Below are 13,520 nucleotides of genomic sequence, written 5' to 3' on the forward strand. Positions count from 1 at the left end.
AGCATGGTTCCTTCAAACTTCTGGAAAGGAGTATGGCTGAAGGGTCCTAGGAGCAATGAGTGATTTCCATTGCTCCACCCGCTTTAAAAACTTCTAAAGGATGTAGTTGGATTGCAAAAAAAGATGGCTACTGGAAGCCTAATAAACCACTTCCCTCAGAAGATACCACTGTGCATTTCTGGTATGCACACTGTGAGCACTTAATGTTACAAACTCCAGTAAAATGCAAGTTTGAAAGTGGCATAACTTTTGTTTGGGGAGCAGCATAGCCCAGTGAGAGTCAGAGTCCCTGGATCTTTTAATCCTGGCTCCACCACTTGACTGCTGTGTAAATTTGGGCAAGTCACTTAACTTCTCTGTGCCTCACATTTCTCAACTGTAAAATGAGTATTCAGTGCCTGTTCTCCCTCCTACTTAGCCCCCAGTGGGACAGGCACTGTGTCCAACCTGATTAATGTGTATTTATCTCAGTGTTAAGCACATTATAAAAGCCATAGTAATTATTATTTTACCTCATTTGTTGTTGACATAATTCCAGTTAACGAATAGTTGGGAGACATAGGGATGTTATTTTTGTTACAGAGTTTCTGCCACTTATCCACAATCTGGTGGCGGTAGTCCGCTGTTAGCACTCCACTGTAGACAATGCATGCAGCTGAAACAAGGATATCACCCATAATTCCTTCCAACCTTTGGTCCATTTTGTTCACTGTTTCCTCCCATCGAACCTAATACATACCCAAAAATAAAAACATTGAAAGCAAATTGAAAACAATTTTTCAAAATAGCCAAAACATGGCCATCATTTTCTCTGTGATTTCTTTGGTGTAAGATAAAAAGGAAAAAGGAAAACATCCTGAAATAGTAATTCCAACCAGCTCAAAGGTATTTTTCTTGAAACAACAATCACTAACATTTTGGATGCTATGAGAATTACGAGGGCAGAGTACAGAAGACAAAGGAGAGGGTGAGTGAATGGGGTCAATGCCTTGCTCTCTGGAGAGGAGGCTATGGGGCATCATCTGATCCTCTGGGCAGCACTGCTGTCAACCCTGGAGAATTACCACCACTGAAAAAGCTTCACCCCAAGACCAGGGCTCCCACTGTTGCTCTGGAGCCAAGGGAGGTAGGCCCCGCGGGCCTGGGAGTCAAACGGACCTTGGTTCTAATCCCAGCTCTACCACTTGTCTGCTTGTGTGACACTGGGCAAGTCACTTAAGGTAACTGAGGCACAGAGAGATTATCTGTAAAACGAGGATTAAGAGTGTGAATCTCATGTGGAACATGGACTGGGTCCCACCTGATTAGGCTTTATCTACCCCAGTGCTTGACACATAGTAAGCACTGAGGAAGTACCACCATCGTTATCATCATCAGAAATTCCAGGCTCTGGATGGAGCCAATGCAATCCTACACCCCCAACCCTGATTACGGAAGTCAAAACGATATCAATAAAAATTCAATGTATTTGCCTTCTCATCATCCAGAGCCGTTAGTAAAATAGAGGCACTGTGCAACCGCCTAGTCGTCAACTGCTTCCGATTTGCCAGAACTTCTTTCTCGGTGACGCTGTTATTGTACGACTTTTGTAAAGTTTGTAGATGTTCTTCAACCTGAAATTCAATTAATAGCTCGATGAGGATTTTTTTCTTTTTCCCTAATTAAATTCATCTGCACTAACATCACTATAAAACTTCATTTCATATTTTTACCATTTAAAACCATTCTGGGAAAACTGATTCAAGGCAAAAGTGGGATGTTAATTCATCTGTAAAATGGGGATTGAGACTGTGAGCCCCAAGTGGGACATGGACTGTGTCCAACCTGATTACCCTGTATCTACCCCAGAGCTTAGAAAGTGCCTGGCACAACGTTAATGCTTAACAAATACCATAGAAAAAGGAAAGAATTAATGTGTGCTTAAATGTGTAAAAAATAGGAGAAGCTTCTTACTAAGGCTAAGCCCCTTTGTTTTTCTGCCAGTTTATGTTGAGCCAGTTTAAGTACTTCTTGAGCTTCAGCTACTTGGCGTTTTTTGGGTTCCAGGAGCTAATTTAAAAGAAAATGAGTCACATCATTTTAATTTAAGAAATGATACATTAAACACCGTCCCTCATTTACAGTGCGGTATAGCTACAAGACATAGCTATTAGCCTCAGAGTGCAGCAGTTTGGAATTCTGAGGAGAAAATATTTGACTGAAGCATTTATCACTTCAGTTGCATTTACCCGAATTCAAACAAACCACTTTTTAAACAGAATACTCTGCTGGGATTCTGTCCAAATGAAATAATTGGTCTTTAAAAAAAAAATAGTTGGTTCTCCACTGACCTCAACATGACCAATAAAGAAATTCATTTATCTTCCAAGCTAAATCATTTTCCTTCCCACCCCCATCCCAGAAAAGTTGAGGAGAGCCTTGGAGAATATCTATCCACAGCTGTTGTCTTCCAACCACTTGGAAGAGAATTTGGTCTCATTTTAAATTTTAAAGGTAATTAACACTCCACTTAATATGTGTACAAATGAGAATGAAAAGGTTGACCACGTTAAATAATTCTTATTGTAAGAAGGGGTATGATAACCTAATTCTAAAAGAATTAAGCATTGTATGCTACATCTAGAGTGAATTCATATTACAGAAAAATAATTGCAAACAGACTTTAGAATGAAAATACATACCTTTTGCACTTCATGGTAATTATTCAACGCTATAACCCATTGGCACATAGAACAAGCAGCGACTGAAACCTGCCCAACCTTTGCTGGGGTGAAATCACGAATTCTTAGATATTTTTTTAGATGAAAAAATACCTACAGGAAAAATGACTTTTAGATAAAGGCAGTAAATTTATAAAAAGTTACCCCTAGAAATATTATTACCATTCTATAGATTTTAACACTGTCACAGTTGTTTTACTGTACTTAAAGTCACTATTATAAGCAGATGCCTCTCTTTGAAATCACCATTCAACTAAAATTTCTTTTAGATTTCAATGTCGCCATTTTTTGTTCCTAGGAAGCAAATCAAATCTGAAAATGATCTTCTCCATCTTTCAAGAACTTTGCAAAATTCCCAGGCTACTGTATTCTGATGAGACCATTGGCAAGCATAATCAACCTTGGTTACTTGATAGTTGTGAGATTTTGTCTTTAGGCTAGATAAGGAGAAATTATGCCCTTTTATGTGCTTTAAGTAGAAGGAGTTTTATTTACTTTCCACAGAGTTCATATGGCTGCTCCTTAGGTGAAGACAACAAGGCTCAAATTTGTGTGCCCCAAAGTATAAGATGCTGATATAAAGGGAAATGAACTACATGCTGATAGAATAAGTCAACAGTAACACTCCTTTACTGACAATGTAGGCTCAGTAGGCTACTTCATGCCCAGATGCAGCCTTCCTATGGCTCCACTTGGACAGAGTGGAAATTAGCTTCCCTGGGATCCCACTTCCATAACCTTCCCTACAGGTAGGCTGGTGGGGGCCCTCTTACATATAGAGGAGTGCATAGCTAGGCAGGTGGCAGAGAGAAACCGGCTTCTGCCATCAGGGCCAACCCAAGCTATGGGCAAATTAAATGGGGTGACAGGCTGGGGGGCCTTTTCCTCAGGGTCACTTCAGTTATCATGGGCATCCAGGTCCGCTCTGCTTCTTTCCTTGTCCCAGACCAGGTGCCCCTTTGGGAACGGTTGGTCATTTTGGACATTTAATTCATTCATTCAATAGTATTTATTGAGCGCTTACTATGTGCAGAGCACTGTACTAAGCGCTTGGAATGAACAAGTCGGCAACAGATAGAGACGGTTCCTGCCCTTTGACGGGCTTACAGTCTAATCGGGGAAGCCCATGGTTAAAAAGCCCATGGTTATACCAGATGCCTTACCAAAACAAGAGGAGAGAAATCTTTCAAAAATGATTTGGGCGTGGGGGACAATGAGCCAACTATTTACCTTTTCTGGAATGTTATCCTTATCAATGTTAACTAATTTTTTGAGGAATCCCGCATCCGCAAGAAGTAGTTTTGCAGTGGACCAACTGGGCTTCTTCTGCAGCACGACACAAACTGCATTCATGACAGTCAGTACGAGATACGGGGGATGCGCATACACTCTGCAAAAGATGATGAAAAAAGGCTGATGGCCTTTGAATTTGATGAGAACGTGAAATTTCTGAGCATCAGATTGCCTCGGTTAACAAAATAAGGCATAATGTGAGAACCCCCCCCACACTATTCTTCTGACTTGGTGTCTGAGTTTCTCAAAACATCAGTATGCTTTTAGGCAAGTGCTGCTGCAAAGCAAGTCTCCCAATGTCCTTGCCTAAACCACCACCTAAAAACACCCAAGAACTGTGAGGTGGTATTTTCTGAATCTCTACCAGAGTAGCTGTGGAGACAATTTTTGTATATGTGCACTGCTACACACAGTTGTGACTACTGACTATTTGGGCTTTTAATCCCTGTAAGCAAACAAGATCTTTATGTTGCCCATACTAGCACCCCAACACGAATGGAGGAAGGTTGAAATGGTGCCCGCTGGCTGCTTGAATTCAACCCAAAACTATTCTCTAGCCTGGCCTCTAACAGAGCAAAGCAATAGAGAAAAAATTTAATAGGTGTATCATCATCATAATAATAATAATGTTGGTATTTGTTAAGGCTTACTATGTGCAGAGCACTGTTCTAAGCGCTGGGGTAGACACAGGGGAATCAGGTTGTCCCACGTGGGGCTCACATTCTTAATCCCCATTTTACAGATGAGGTAACTGAGGCATAGAGAAGTTAAGTGACTTGCCCACAGTCACACAGCTGACTCCTGGAAGAGCTGGGATTCGAACTCATGACCTCTGACTCCAAAGCCCGTGCTCCTTCCAATGAGCCTTGCTGCTTCTCGTCATAATCACTTCAAAAATCATCAGTATTTTGAAGTGGCTGTGGTGTGCAGAGCACTGTGCTAGCCACTTGGGAGCATTCAACAGAAGTAGAACACATCATCCCTGATCTTGAGGAATTTACAATCTAATGGTTTCTTCAAATCATAGAGCTGGGGCACTTTTAGAAACAAAGACAAGATGACAGAAATGAGCTTTTTTGAGATAGGCCAGTGAGTAAGACATCAGTTCAGATATCCATTTGCACTGAATTTTGAACCCTTTTGAGAACTAAAGTGGCTTAGTAAATAAAGCTATTCTTTTCAAATCACAGATATTTAAATGGGCATACCTCAATTCAGAGATGTCAGATTTATCCAGGGCATCTAGAGCAATGACTGCTTTTTCAAGAGCTGGTAGTACAGCGTTTAGTTCTTCGGTTGTTTGCTGCAGAGAGACCATAACACACACACATGAGAACACTTTTTGTTGGAATTCTTTTTTTTTTAATCAGATGTAAACCTTTGATTCTTCACTTTGTGTGTCTTTATAATCATGCATTAATCTGACTAAATAGACTCTGACCTGAGCGTAGTCTTCCACAATTTTTGTTTCCTGAGCCATGATTTCTTCATCTTGTTTAACGAGAGCCTGAACCTGCTCCACTACATGGGAATCTCGCTCTAGTTTTTGCAGCAGGATTTCCATGTCCTAGTCAGGGAACACCCATAAGTGTCCATTACTTCAAAGAAGTAGAAGCTGCTTTAAGAGAAACCTGTTCCAGTTTTTCTACAAGGCACTAAATTCCCATAAATGAGACGCTATATTTTTACTGTTGAGGGGCCTAAAAGGAAAATAAGAATTTTTTTTAAAGACTCCAAATTGTTCCCTAGGCTGTTGTAAGGTCAAGGGGAGATAGGGTGGGAGTGCTCCATTTTACTACATTGGAGGCATAAGGGCCTGAGACTCAACATAGTGAGGCACTCTTTGCTTGTGAATGGGGCCAATGGGAAAAGTGTGCACTTTCATTCAATTATATTTACTGAGCACTTACTGTGTGCAGAGCACTAAGGGAAAATTGCCTGTGATTACTGCCCTGGTTCTGACAGCTCAACACAAAGGGGTTGTGAGGGGAGTTGTGTTGTGGATGGTTGTGCTCACCCCCTGTAGTGATTCTCTGGTGTAACAGAGTGTAAGCGAAAGGCATTCTGATAGGTACCATTTGTGAATGGTGGAGAGAGAGTTTTTTTATGGTATTGGTTAAGTGCTTCCTATGTGCCAGGCACTAGATTACATACTGAGGTAAAATACAAATTAAACAGGTTGGACACAATCCCTTGTCCCACCCATACTGGGCTCACAGTCTCAATCCCCATTTTACAGATGAGGTAACTGAGGCACAGAGAAGTTAAGTGACTTGCCCAAGGTCACAAAGCAGACAAGTGGCGGATCCAGGATTAGAATCCAGGTGTTTCTGATTCCCAGGCCCATGCTCTATCCACTAGGCTATGCTGCCTCTCCAGGGAAGGTTCTCTTCTCAAGACTACATTTCTGCTACTCTTTCTGTGGCATCACGGGCAAATTAGAGTCCAAAATTCACAAAAAATGATGGTGGTATTTGAAATAAATGACGGACAAGGGCACAACACGCAAATAAAGTTTTGCTGGAATTTTCCGATCTCTGAAGATTTTGCACATCTATCACCGAAACCCATTTTGAGCAAAACATACCTTTGTTTTCTGTTCTATTTGAGGACCAAGCACCAGCATCTCTTCCTGCATTTCTGCAACCAATGATGTGGTTTCCAGAAGTTTGGATAGACCAATAAAAAAACGATCTCTAAATAATAAAAATGCATGTAAGCTTCTTGTGGGCAGGGAATGTAACCAACTCTGTTACATTATATGCTCCCAAGAGCTTAATACAGCACTCTGCACACACTGAGCGCTCGACAAATACGTCCGATTGAGGAAGTTGTACGGTAGGGATTCCACGAGCCTGCTCTCTCCACTGCAAGTCTTGTTGCAGCCCCATCCCCCATCAACATCATGCCCCATCCTCCTCTCTCCACAACAGCTGGGTGAGGACAAGCAGCAGCCTAAAGCCATCTGAACTTTTAGAACCCTGGGGTTCAGGGGGTTGTGACTGTGGCTGGCCGGCACCATTTTTTTTTTGTTGTTTTTTTAAAAAACATTCAGTCTCAACTGGCCCCTCCGGCCACTGCAGTCCCTGAGGCTACCACAGCCAGGGGACCAGGCAGAACTTGAGCAGGGGAGGAAACCCGGGAAGGGCAGCTGCTGTTCTCTCCCACCCCAGTGTGGCCTGGCTCCTGTGCTCAGCACAGTGCTCTGCAGACAAAGAAGCACTCAATAACGTGGCCTGGTCCCTGTGGCTGTAGCACTTCCATAGGCTGGAGCCTATGCACTGAAACAAGTTTTAATAAAAATTTGGAAAAGGGGAACTGGGGAGTTGAAAGGTAGGGGAAGAAAGGAGGAAAGAGAGGAGGTTTGGGGAGATAGGGAGATGGGAAAATGGGGAAACAATTTTAACAGTCACCAGGGTAGAGGAGGGGAATGGAGTAGGAAGCCTGATCACCAGGGGGAACACCACAACTATTTGACTTTGGCTGAAGTAAAAGTTGGCCTTGCTGACCCAGCACTGTTAGGATTTTGCTCACTAATAATGATTTCCAGTTCATCTTTACAAGTAAGAGCATTAATACAGGGGTGCACTTATTTCTAATTTGATTTTAAATTCTTACCTCTTGATCTGGGTTTTCTTTTCTCTTATTTTAAAAATGTGGGCAAAGGTAGCTATGAATTTTAAAAAGCTACTGGGTGTGATATAGTAGTGCCTTTTAGTTTCCTCCCAATAATGTTGTGCCATTTCAGTTATACTATTGTGAATTTCAACACACGTTTTGGCAAGCACTTCTATTAAATTCTATAGAGAGAACAGTGAAAAGAGATAGTGTAAGAAAAACAGAGCATTTGCCACAAGAGTTACGGGAAAAAAATCCATGGAAACAATAGTACTATTGTTAAATTCGTCACTGAGGAACTCAGTGGCAAAAGTAAGACAAGTGGCAAGAGAAAGCTGTAATATGAAGAAAGGTGAACAGCTCTTTACCATTTCACTCAGTGCCTAAATTTGGGTGGACTTCTGTATGGCAGCACTTCAGTATGCTGCATATCCAGAGAGTCTGGATGCCTAATATCTGCTACTTAAGAAGGGAGTGGCCACTTTTTCCTGCCTTGGGGGCCTGGCAGAAAAGGGGGCTTCTAGGAGGGCAATCCCCACTCCGTTTCTGACTTCCTGTGCTTTAGCTTTAATTTTTGCTATCCAATTCCTTTACTCTCTACGAGTTCATGAAAGTGTTGAGTGATGATGAGAATGGTCATGATGACAATGGTCATCCCCCCAAACGGGTGACATCACTTGTACCACATGGGCTGGCCAGCTGTGGAGTGGAGCAATACAGCATATCCCTCAAATGCCTGCCAAGGAGACATCTCTTTATGTTCTCTGTCTGTATCTAATTCATTTAGTTAATAAAGGCCTACAAACATTTGAGGTTAGATTTACAATTTATCTGGGCAGGGGCACGGAGGGTTAACTTCTAAAAAACAAAGAGGTTACCCCAATATACACACTGCAACAGGCTTACTCGTACAAGCAATCCCACTCTCCCCATTCTCCTTACTCATTCTGCCATCTCCTCATTCCCACTACCACTGCATTCATCACCCTTCACATCATCTCCTTTTTCTCCCATCTCCACTTTCCCATAGCTAGTTTATCTCCAATTTCCAATTCTCTGACCCTCCTTCCTCTCTTAACGTTTCATGCCCATTCCACCTTCTCCCTCTACTCTTTTTTCTTTGACACTCACGTTACTGATTCTCAATCAAGGATATTTCTGTATGCCCCAAAGGGAGATGGAGCAGAAAATGCTATTTTAGCAATAGTAGGTAACATCTGCATGAAATTCGAATAAGGTTTCCATTTGACTACAACCTAGACTGCTCATTTTCAGGCAATTTTCAAAATTAAAAACAACAAGAATATAATTCCAAGTGTGAGGTCTAGTTTTTTAAAATTACCTCCTATTTCTTCTTCCTCCCACTCTCATGACTCAGATCCCCTATACCTGAAATACTCTGCGGATGAGAGGGTAATGGAGAGCGACCCGGTGAAGGCACATGACACTGGCTTGGGAAAGCAGATCTGGGGAAGATCAAGGCAGTACTGACATAGAACTTAGGCTGGAAGGGCAGGGAAAGGGTTAATAACAATTGTGTCATCATTTCTGCTATTTGTTAGATGCCTCCCCTGCTACAGGCACCGTAGTAAGTGTTGGGTTAGATACAAGATCACTTGAGGACTCGCAGTCTTATATAAGAGAGAACAGATACTGTATCCTCATTTTTACAGTTGTGGCAACTGAGGTGCAGATAAGTTAAGTGACTTGCCCAAGGTCACACAGCAGGCAAGTGGCAGAGCTAGGATTACAACTCAGCTCCTCTGACGCTCAGACCCATCCTTCAGAGCACGCTGCTTCTCTACAGTGCTTGTTTTGGGCAGGGAACATATCTATCAACCCTGTTATACTGTACTCTCCCAAGCGCTCAGCACAGTATTCTGCAGACATACAAACACTCAAAAAGGACAACTGATTGATGAGTGCTGTAAATATTCCTCTCCTGGGGAGGCTTTGATGATCTCTGGCTGTTAGATGCTTGCAATTAGCAAAAAGAATTTTTTTTAAAAAAGATAAATGATTAACTACCTGTCTCCCATCCAAAAAGCTCTTTTGTCTTAAATGACAATTTGCCACATTCAAGAGAGCTTCTTCAGGCCACTTCTCGTACCAGTCGATGGTGCAGCAGCTAACCAAAGCAGGATATCTCCGGCAATTTTTGCGGAAGTTAGATCCAGCTGGGCTTACGGTCAGAATAATGTGAAGATTTCTATAAACTTCCTGAATAAGGATTTGATTAGAGATAGGTTAGATGCCTATTTTTCCAAGTACAGTCAATCACTTGAATATGTTTCTAACTAAAAACAATGCCATCCTTTTGCAATGACAGCACTGACAAGGAAACAAAGATGCAGGAATCCAACTCAGGGTTGGAATGTTGAATGACCACTAAGTGGTTCTTAGAAAATGTTTCTGCAAAGTGGGAAGTCACCATGGCTGCATAAGGTACAGAACACTACAGCAGGTGTCTCAAGATTCAAAATAAATAATGCTTAAACTATTAAGGCAAAAAGTACACCAATGAAGATTAGAATCACAGCTGGTCTAGCCTGAGGAAGCGTAGTCCATGTGTACAAATGAGCAAAAAGGCGAAGCTGGGAATGGTCAGCTGAATCCCTCAAAATATTTCCAAGTAATTGATCTGTTTAAGCAAAACGAACGGATGGAAAACTCCACCAGGTGAAAATTTTACACAGAATCATGACTCTAGCCTCAAAACTTACATTCTTAACTAGAATTCCCCAATTGATTAAATATGGGCATAATAACAATACCTTTAAAAAGAATGAAAGAATAGCTTGTCTGCTACTGGTGTTGTTTTCCTGTTTAACAACAGAGCTAATATTTTCTGCAATATTACCCAACTCCTCATTTTCAAACAGATCGGGTATATTTCCTGTGTTCAGAATGCAGTTCAAGTCTTCTAAAAAGGATTCCTTACATAAAAGAAGATATTAGTAATTACATTTTGTTTTTCCATTTCAAATACTTCTAAATATCTAATTTATAAATGACAATCAGGCAAATTGCTAGATTAATCTGAGCCTACTTCAAACCAAAGGACTTCTGATAAGGGAAAAGTTTTCACTTTATTTTGGGTTCCTATGATTTTTGCATTAATTAGGGTTAGCTTCTTCAGGTGTCCCCTCCAAAAAAGAAAAATTGTGCAGTCAATATAAAAAGTAAAAAAAACTGACCATAACATGAGACGCTTCCTCTGTTGCTCCAGCGGCCAGCTGGCTTTTCAGGGTGATGGGGAGAGGTGGAGGAAACAAGAGCCGCAAGGGCCTGAGAGTGGAATACAATGGGAGAGGTGTGGCTCTTGCTGTTGGTGACCAAAGAGCCAGAAAATAGCAGATGCTGGGGGCAGGCACCATTCTGCTACCCTGAACCACCCATTCTGGGACCTTTTCCTTATACTGGAGCTGAGTTTCACCCAGTTGTGGATTACTTCCCGTGATGACTGTAAGCTGCTTGAGGGCATGGAATCATGCCTATTAACTTGAATGTACTCTCCCAAGATCTTAATGCAGTACTCGACCCACAGTCGGTGCTCAATACTTACAACTGATGGATTGAAATCCTAGTTTTTTGTCAAGAACAGAAGGGGCAATACGACAAAAGAGAAGATGAGGCATGGAGTCTGCATCCATAGCACTATGGATGTTGAGTGAAAGAGTGAGTAGCTTCACATGACATGTTAGGGGTTATGGTGGGGCCCCCTCAGAAGCTGCTGCAGTCACTCAAAATGGTATACTCTGATAGCTACTCCAACTATGGTCAGTAAGGAAATTCTGTAGTACTCATTAACAACTGTCCCAGGCAAGAAGGTGTTTACCTGAATAATGTCTGAATCCACAATAAGCAGAGCAGTTCTTTTTCCTTCTAGTCCTGCTTTCCAGAAGACGTTTTTTATGTCTTCTCTGAAATCCATGTGGCCGTAATTGCGAGTCACCGACAATCGGTAGATATTGCAGTCTAACAGATAACAGGCTATCGTTGCACAGGTTACTTTCCCAAATCCATCTAATCCAACCTTTAGGAATAGAAGAGAATCATTCATACCGATTGATGTATTTAGAAATCTTCCAATATATCAAAGATAGAACAGATTTACTTGTGTCTTCTACGTACATACCTCTAGGTTCTTTTGGAATACAAATTTCACCTGCTAAAACTCATAATTTCCCCAGAAAGCCTAGAAAAATGTGAATGGCTTTCATAAGATAAATATTAATGCAAAAAAGCATGTAAGGTTAGGAATGAAATCACCCACATATTCCTGTATATCATATTTCTAAAATACGTAGCTCCCGTATTCTTCTAATAGTTCTGAACAGTTCTGTCAGTGCTTGTACACTTTCCTATTCCCTGGGAGAATGTAGCTGGTTACAAACACATGACTGGCAAACAAACTCTAAGATCAGGTCTAGGTTCTTGGATTTCTGAGGTGTCCCAAGAGTCTCAGATAAGCCCAGGCATCCCTGCAATCTTTCAACTCTGGGCAGCCAAAAAAATAAAAATAAAGAATAAGCAAAATTAGTCTGTTAGCTTTCTAAAAAGCCATGGGCTGAATTGTAGTTATGTTTTCTGTGTAGAGAGTTACAATTTCCTACTGCCCAGAAATGAATTCAAGTGGTCAAAAGTTGCCTGAAAATTGCATGACGGGAGGTTTGGCCAGATGGAAGAGCAATGAAATCCAACAGTTACTGCAGTGAGTTCTCTCATATTCCTTTTTGAGGATGGTGATGACGATGGCGTCTTTGAAACCGTGTGACAATTTTTCAGGATTCCATATGTTGAGACCCCATCTATGCAGGCGCTTGATCAGAGCATCCCCTTCCTGAATGCAGATCTTGGCAGAAAGACCCTTAGATCTGGGAGCCTTGCCCATTCTTCACATCTCTGTTTTGGTGACTTTGTTAAATGTCAGAGTGAAAGCCATCAGCTTCACGCATAGGTAAATGAACTACTCCTCACAGAGAATCCCCTTCAGAGGTGTGTAAAGATGCCTATTGAACTGATGATGCCATTTTTTAGACACCCTCCATCTGTAACGAGGATGATTCCATTAACCTATATTGTTTCAGAGGTGCTGTGCCAGTGAGGGTTTTTATTCACTCTTCCAGGATGTGTAGAAGTCCTTGACGTTGTTTCAATCTACAAAAGGGATGCCTGTCTTGGAGTGGAATACAAGCGAAGTTATGGGACCTGCATGACAAATGGGGGAACACCAAGGTATTTACTGAGCATTTTTTGTGTGCTGAACACTGTACTAAGTGCTTGGGAGAGTTCAATAGCAAAGTTCAGAGCCTATCCTAAGCAATTTCATGTGAAAATTCATTGACTATGACTGTGCTTTCCTGCCTGGAGACTTTGAAATTAAGACAATGGTATTTATTGAGCTTCTACTGTGCACAGAGCACTGCCTGGAAGAGTACAATACCAAAGTTGAGCGTATATCCTAATCATTGGCTATGCTTGTTCTTTCCTAAATGGATATTTTTAAATTAAGACAAAAGCAGCAACTCACTGAATTCTTTTAATTCTTTTTTTTAATACCAATTTGCCCTTTAAAAATTTAAATGTAATTATTTTCTTACCAGCAACATGTGACTCCCTGCTTGTCGAAGGACTCTAGCAGCTCTTGTAATATGTTCTATGGCTTCCTTAAAGAATACTATCGAATGTGAAACCTAGGAAAAAAACCAGGGCATGTAAATGGATTTCTGTGACCGAAAGAAGGAAATAAAATTAAATTTTGCAATTCAAAGGATAGAAGAAAGCAATGCAAAAAATAGGAACCACTATTAAATTTAGCCTTAATGCTTCCGATGCCCAAAGGAAAGAATAAGGTCAAAACTTACAGGAATTCCATGCTATACGTTT

The 13,520-nt window shown here is 41.3% G+C and overlaps 1 protein-coding gene across 10 annotated transcripts in view; it reads right to left on the minus strand.

The window, feature by feature from the left end:
• DNAH14 (dynein axonemal heavy chain 14) overlaps nt 1–13,520 on the minus strand; it is a 125,144-nt gene that overhangs the window by 22,876 nt on the left and 88,748 nt on the right. For 9 of the 10 annotated variants that reach the window (XM_029047438.2, XM_029047441.2, XM_029047439.2 and 6 more), the window contains 13 exons: nt 13,235–13,327; nt 11,470–11,667; nt 10,406–10,567; nt 9,660–9,851; nt 7,632–7,813; nt 6,601–6,709; nt 5,455–5,580; nt 5,222–5,316; nt 3,951–4,110; nt 2,682–2,813; nt 1,954–2,049; nt 1,473–1,613; nt 513–728 (listed from right to left, as the gene is read on the minus strand). In XM_029047438.2, coding sequence (XP_028903271.1) covers nt 513–728; nt 1,473–1,613; nt 1,954–2,049; nt 2,682–2,813; nt 3,951–4,110; nt 5,222–5,316; nt 5,455–5,580; nt 6,601–6,709; nt 7,632–7,813; nt 9,660–9,851; nt 10,406–10,567; nt 11,470–11,667; nt 13,235–13,327 — 1,902 coding nt within the window. The remainder of the gene's footprint in view (nt 1–512; nt 729–1,472; nt 1,614–1,953; nt 2,050–2,681; nt 2,814–3,950; nt 4,111–5,221; nt 5,317–5,454; nt 5,581–6,600; nt 6,710–7,631; nt 7,814–9,659; nt 9,852–10,405; nt 10,568–11,469; nt 11,668–13,234; nt 13,328–13,520) is intronic. The other variant, XM_029047444.2, reaches the window with a different exon arrangement.

Source organism: Ornithorhynchus anatinus, chromosome 19, assembly GCF_004115215.2.
Source record: "Ornithorhynchus anatinus isolate Pmale09 chromosome 19, mOrnAna1.pri.v4, whole genome shotgun sequence".
NCBI classification, from domain to species: Eukaryota; Metazoa; Chordata; class Mammalia; order Monotremata; family Ornithorhynchidae; genus Ornithorhynchus; species Ornithorhynchus anatinus.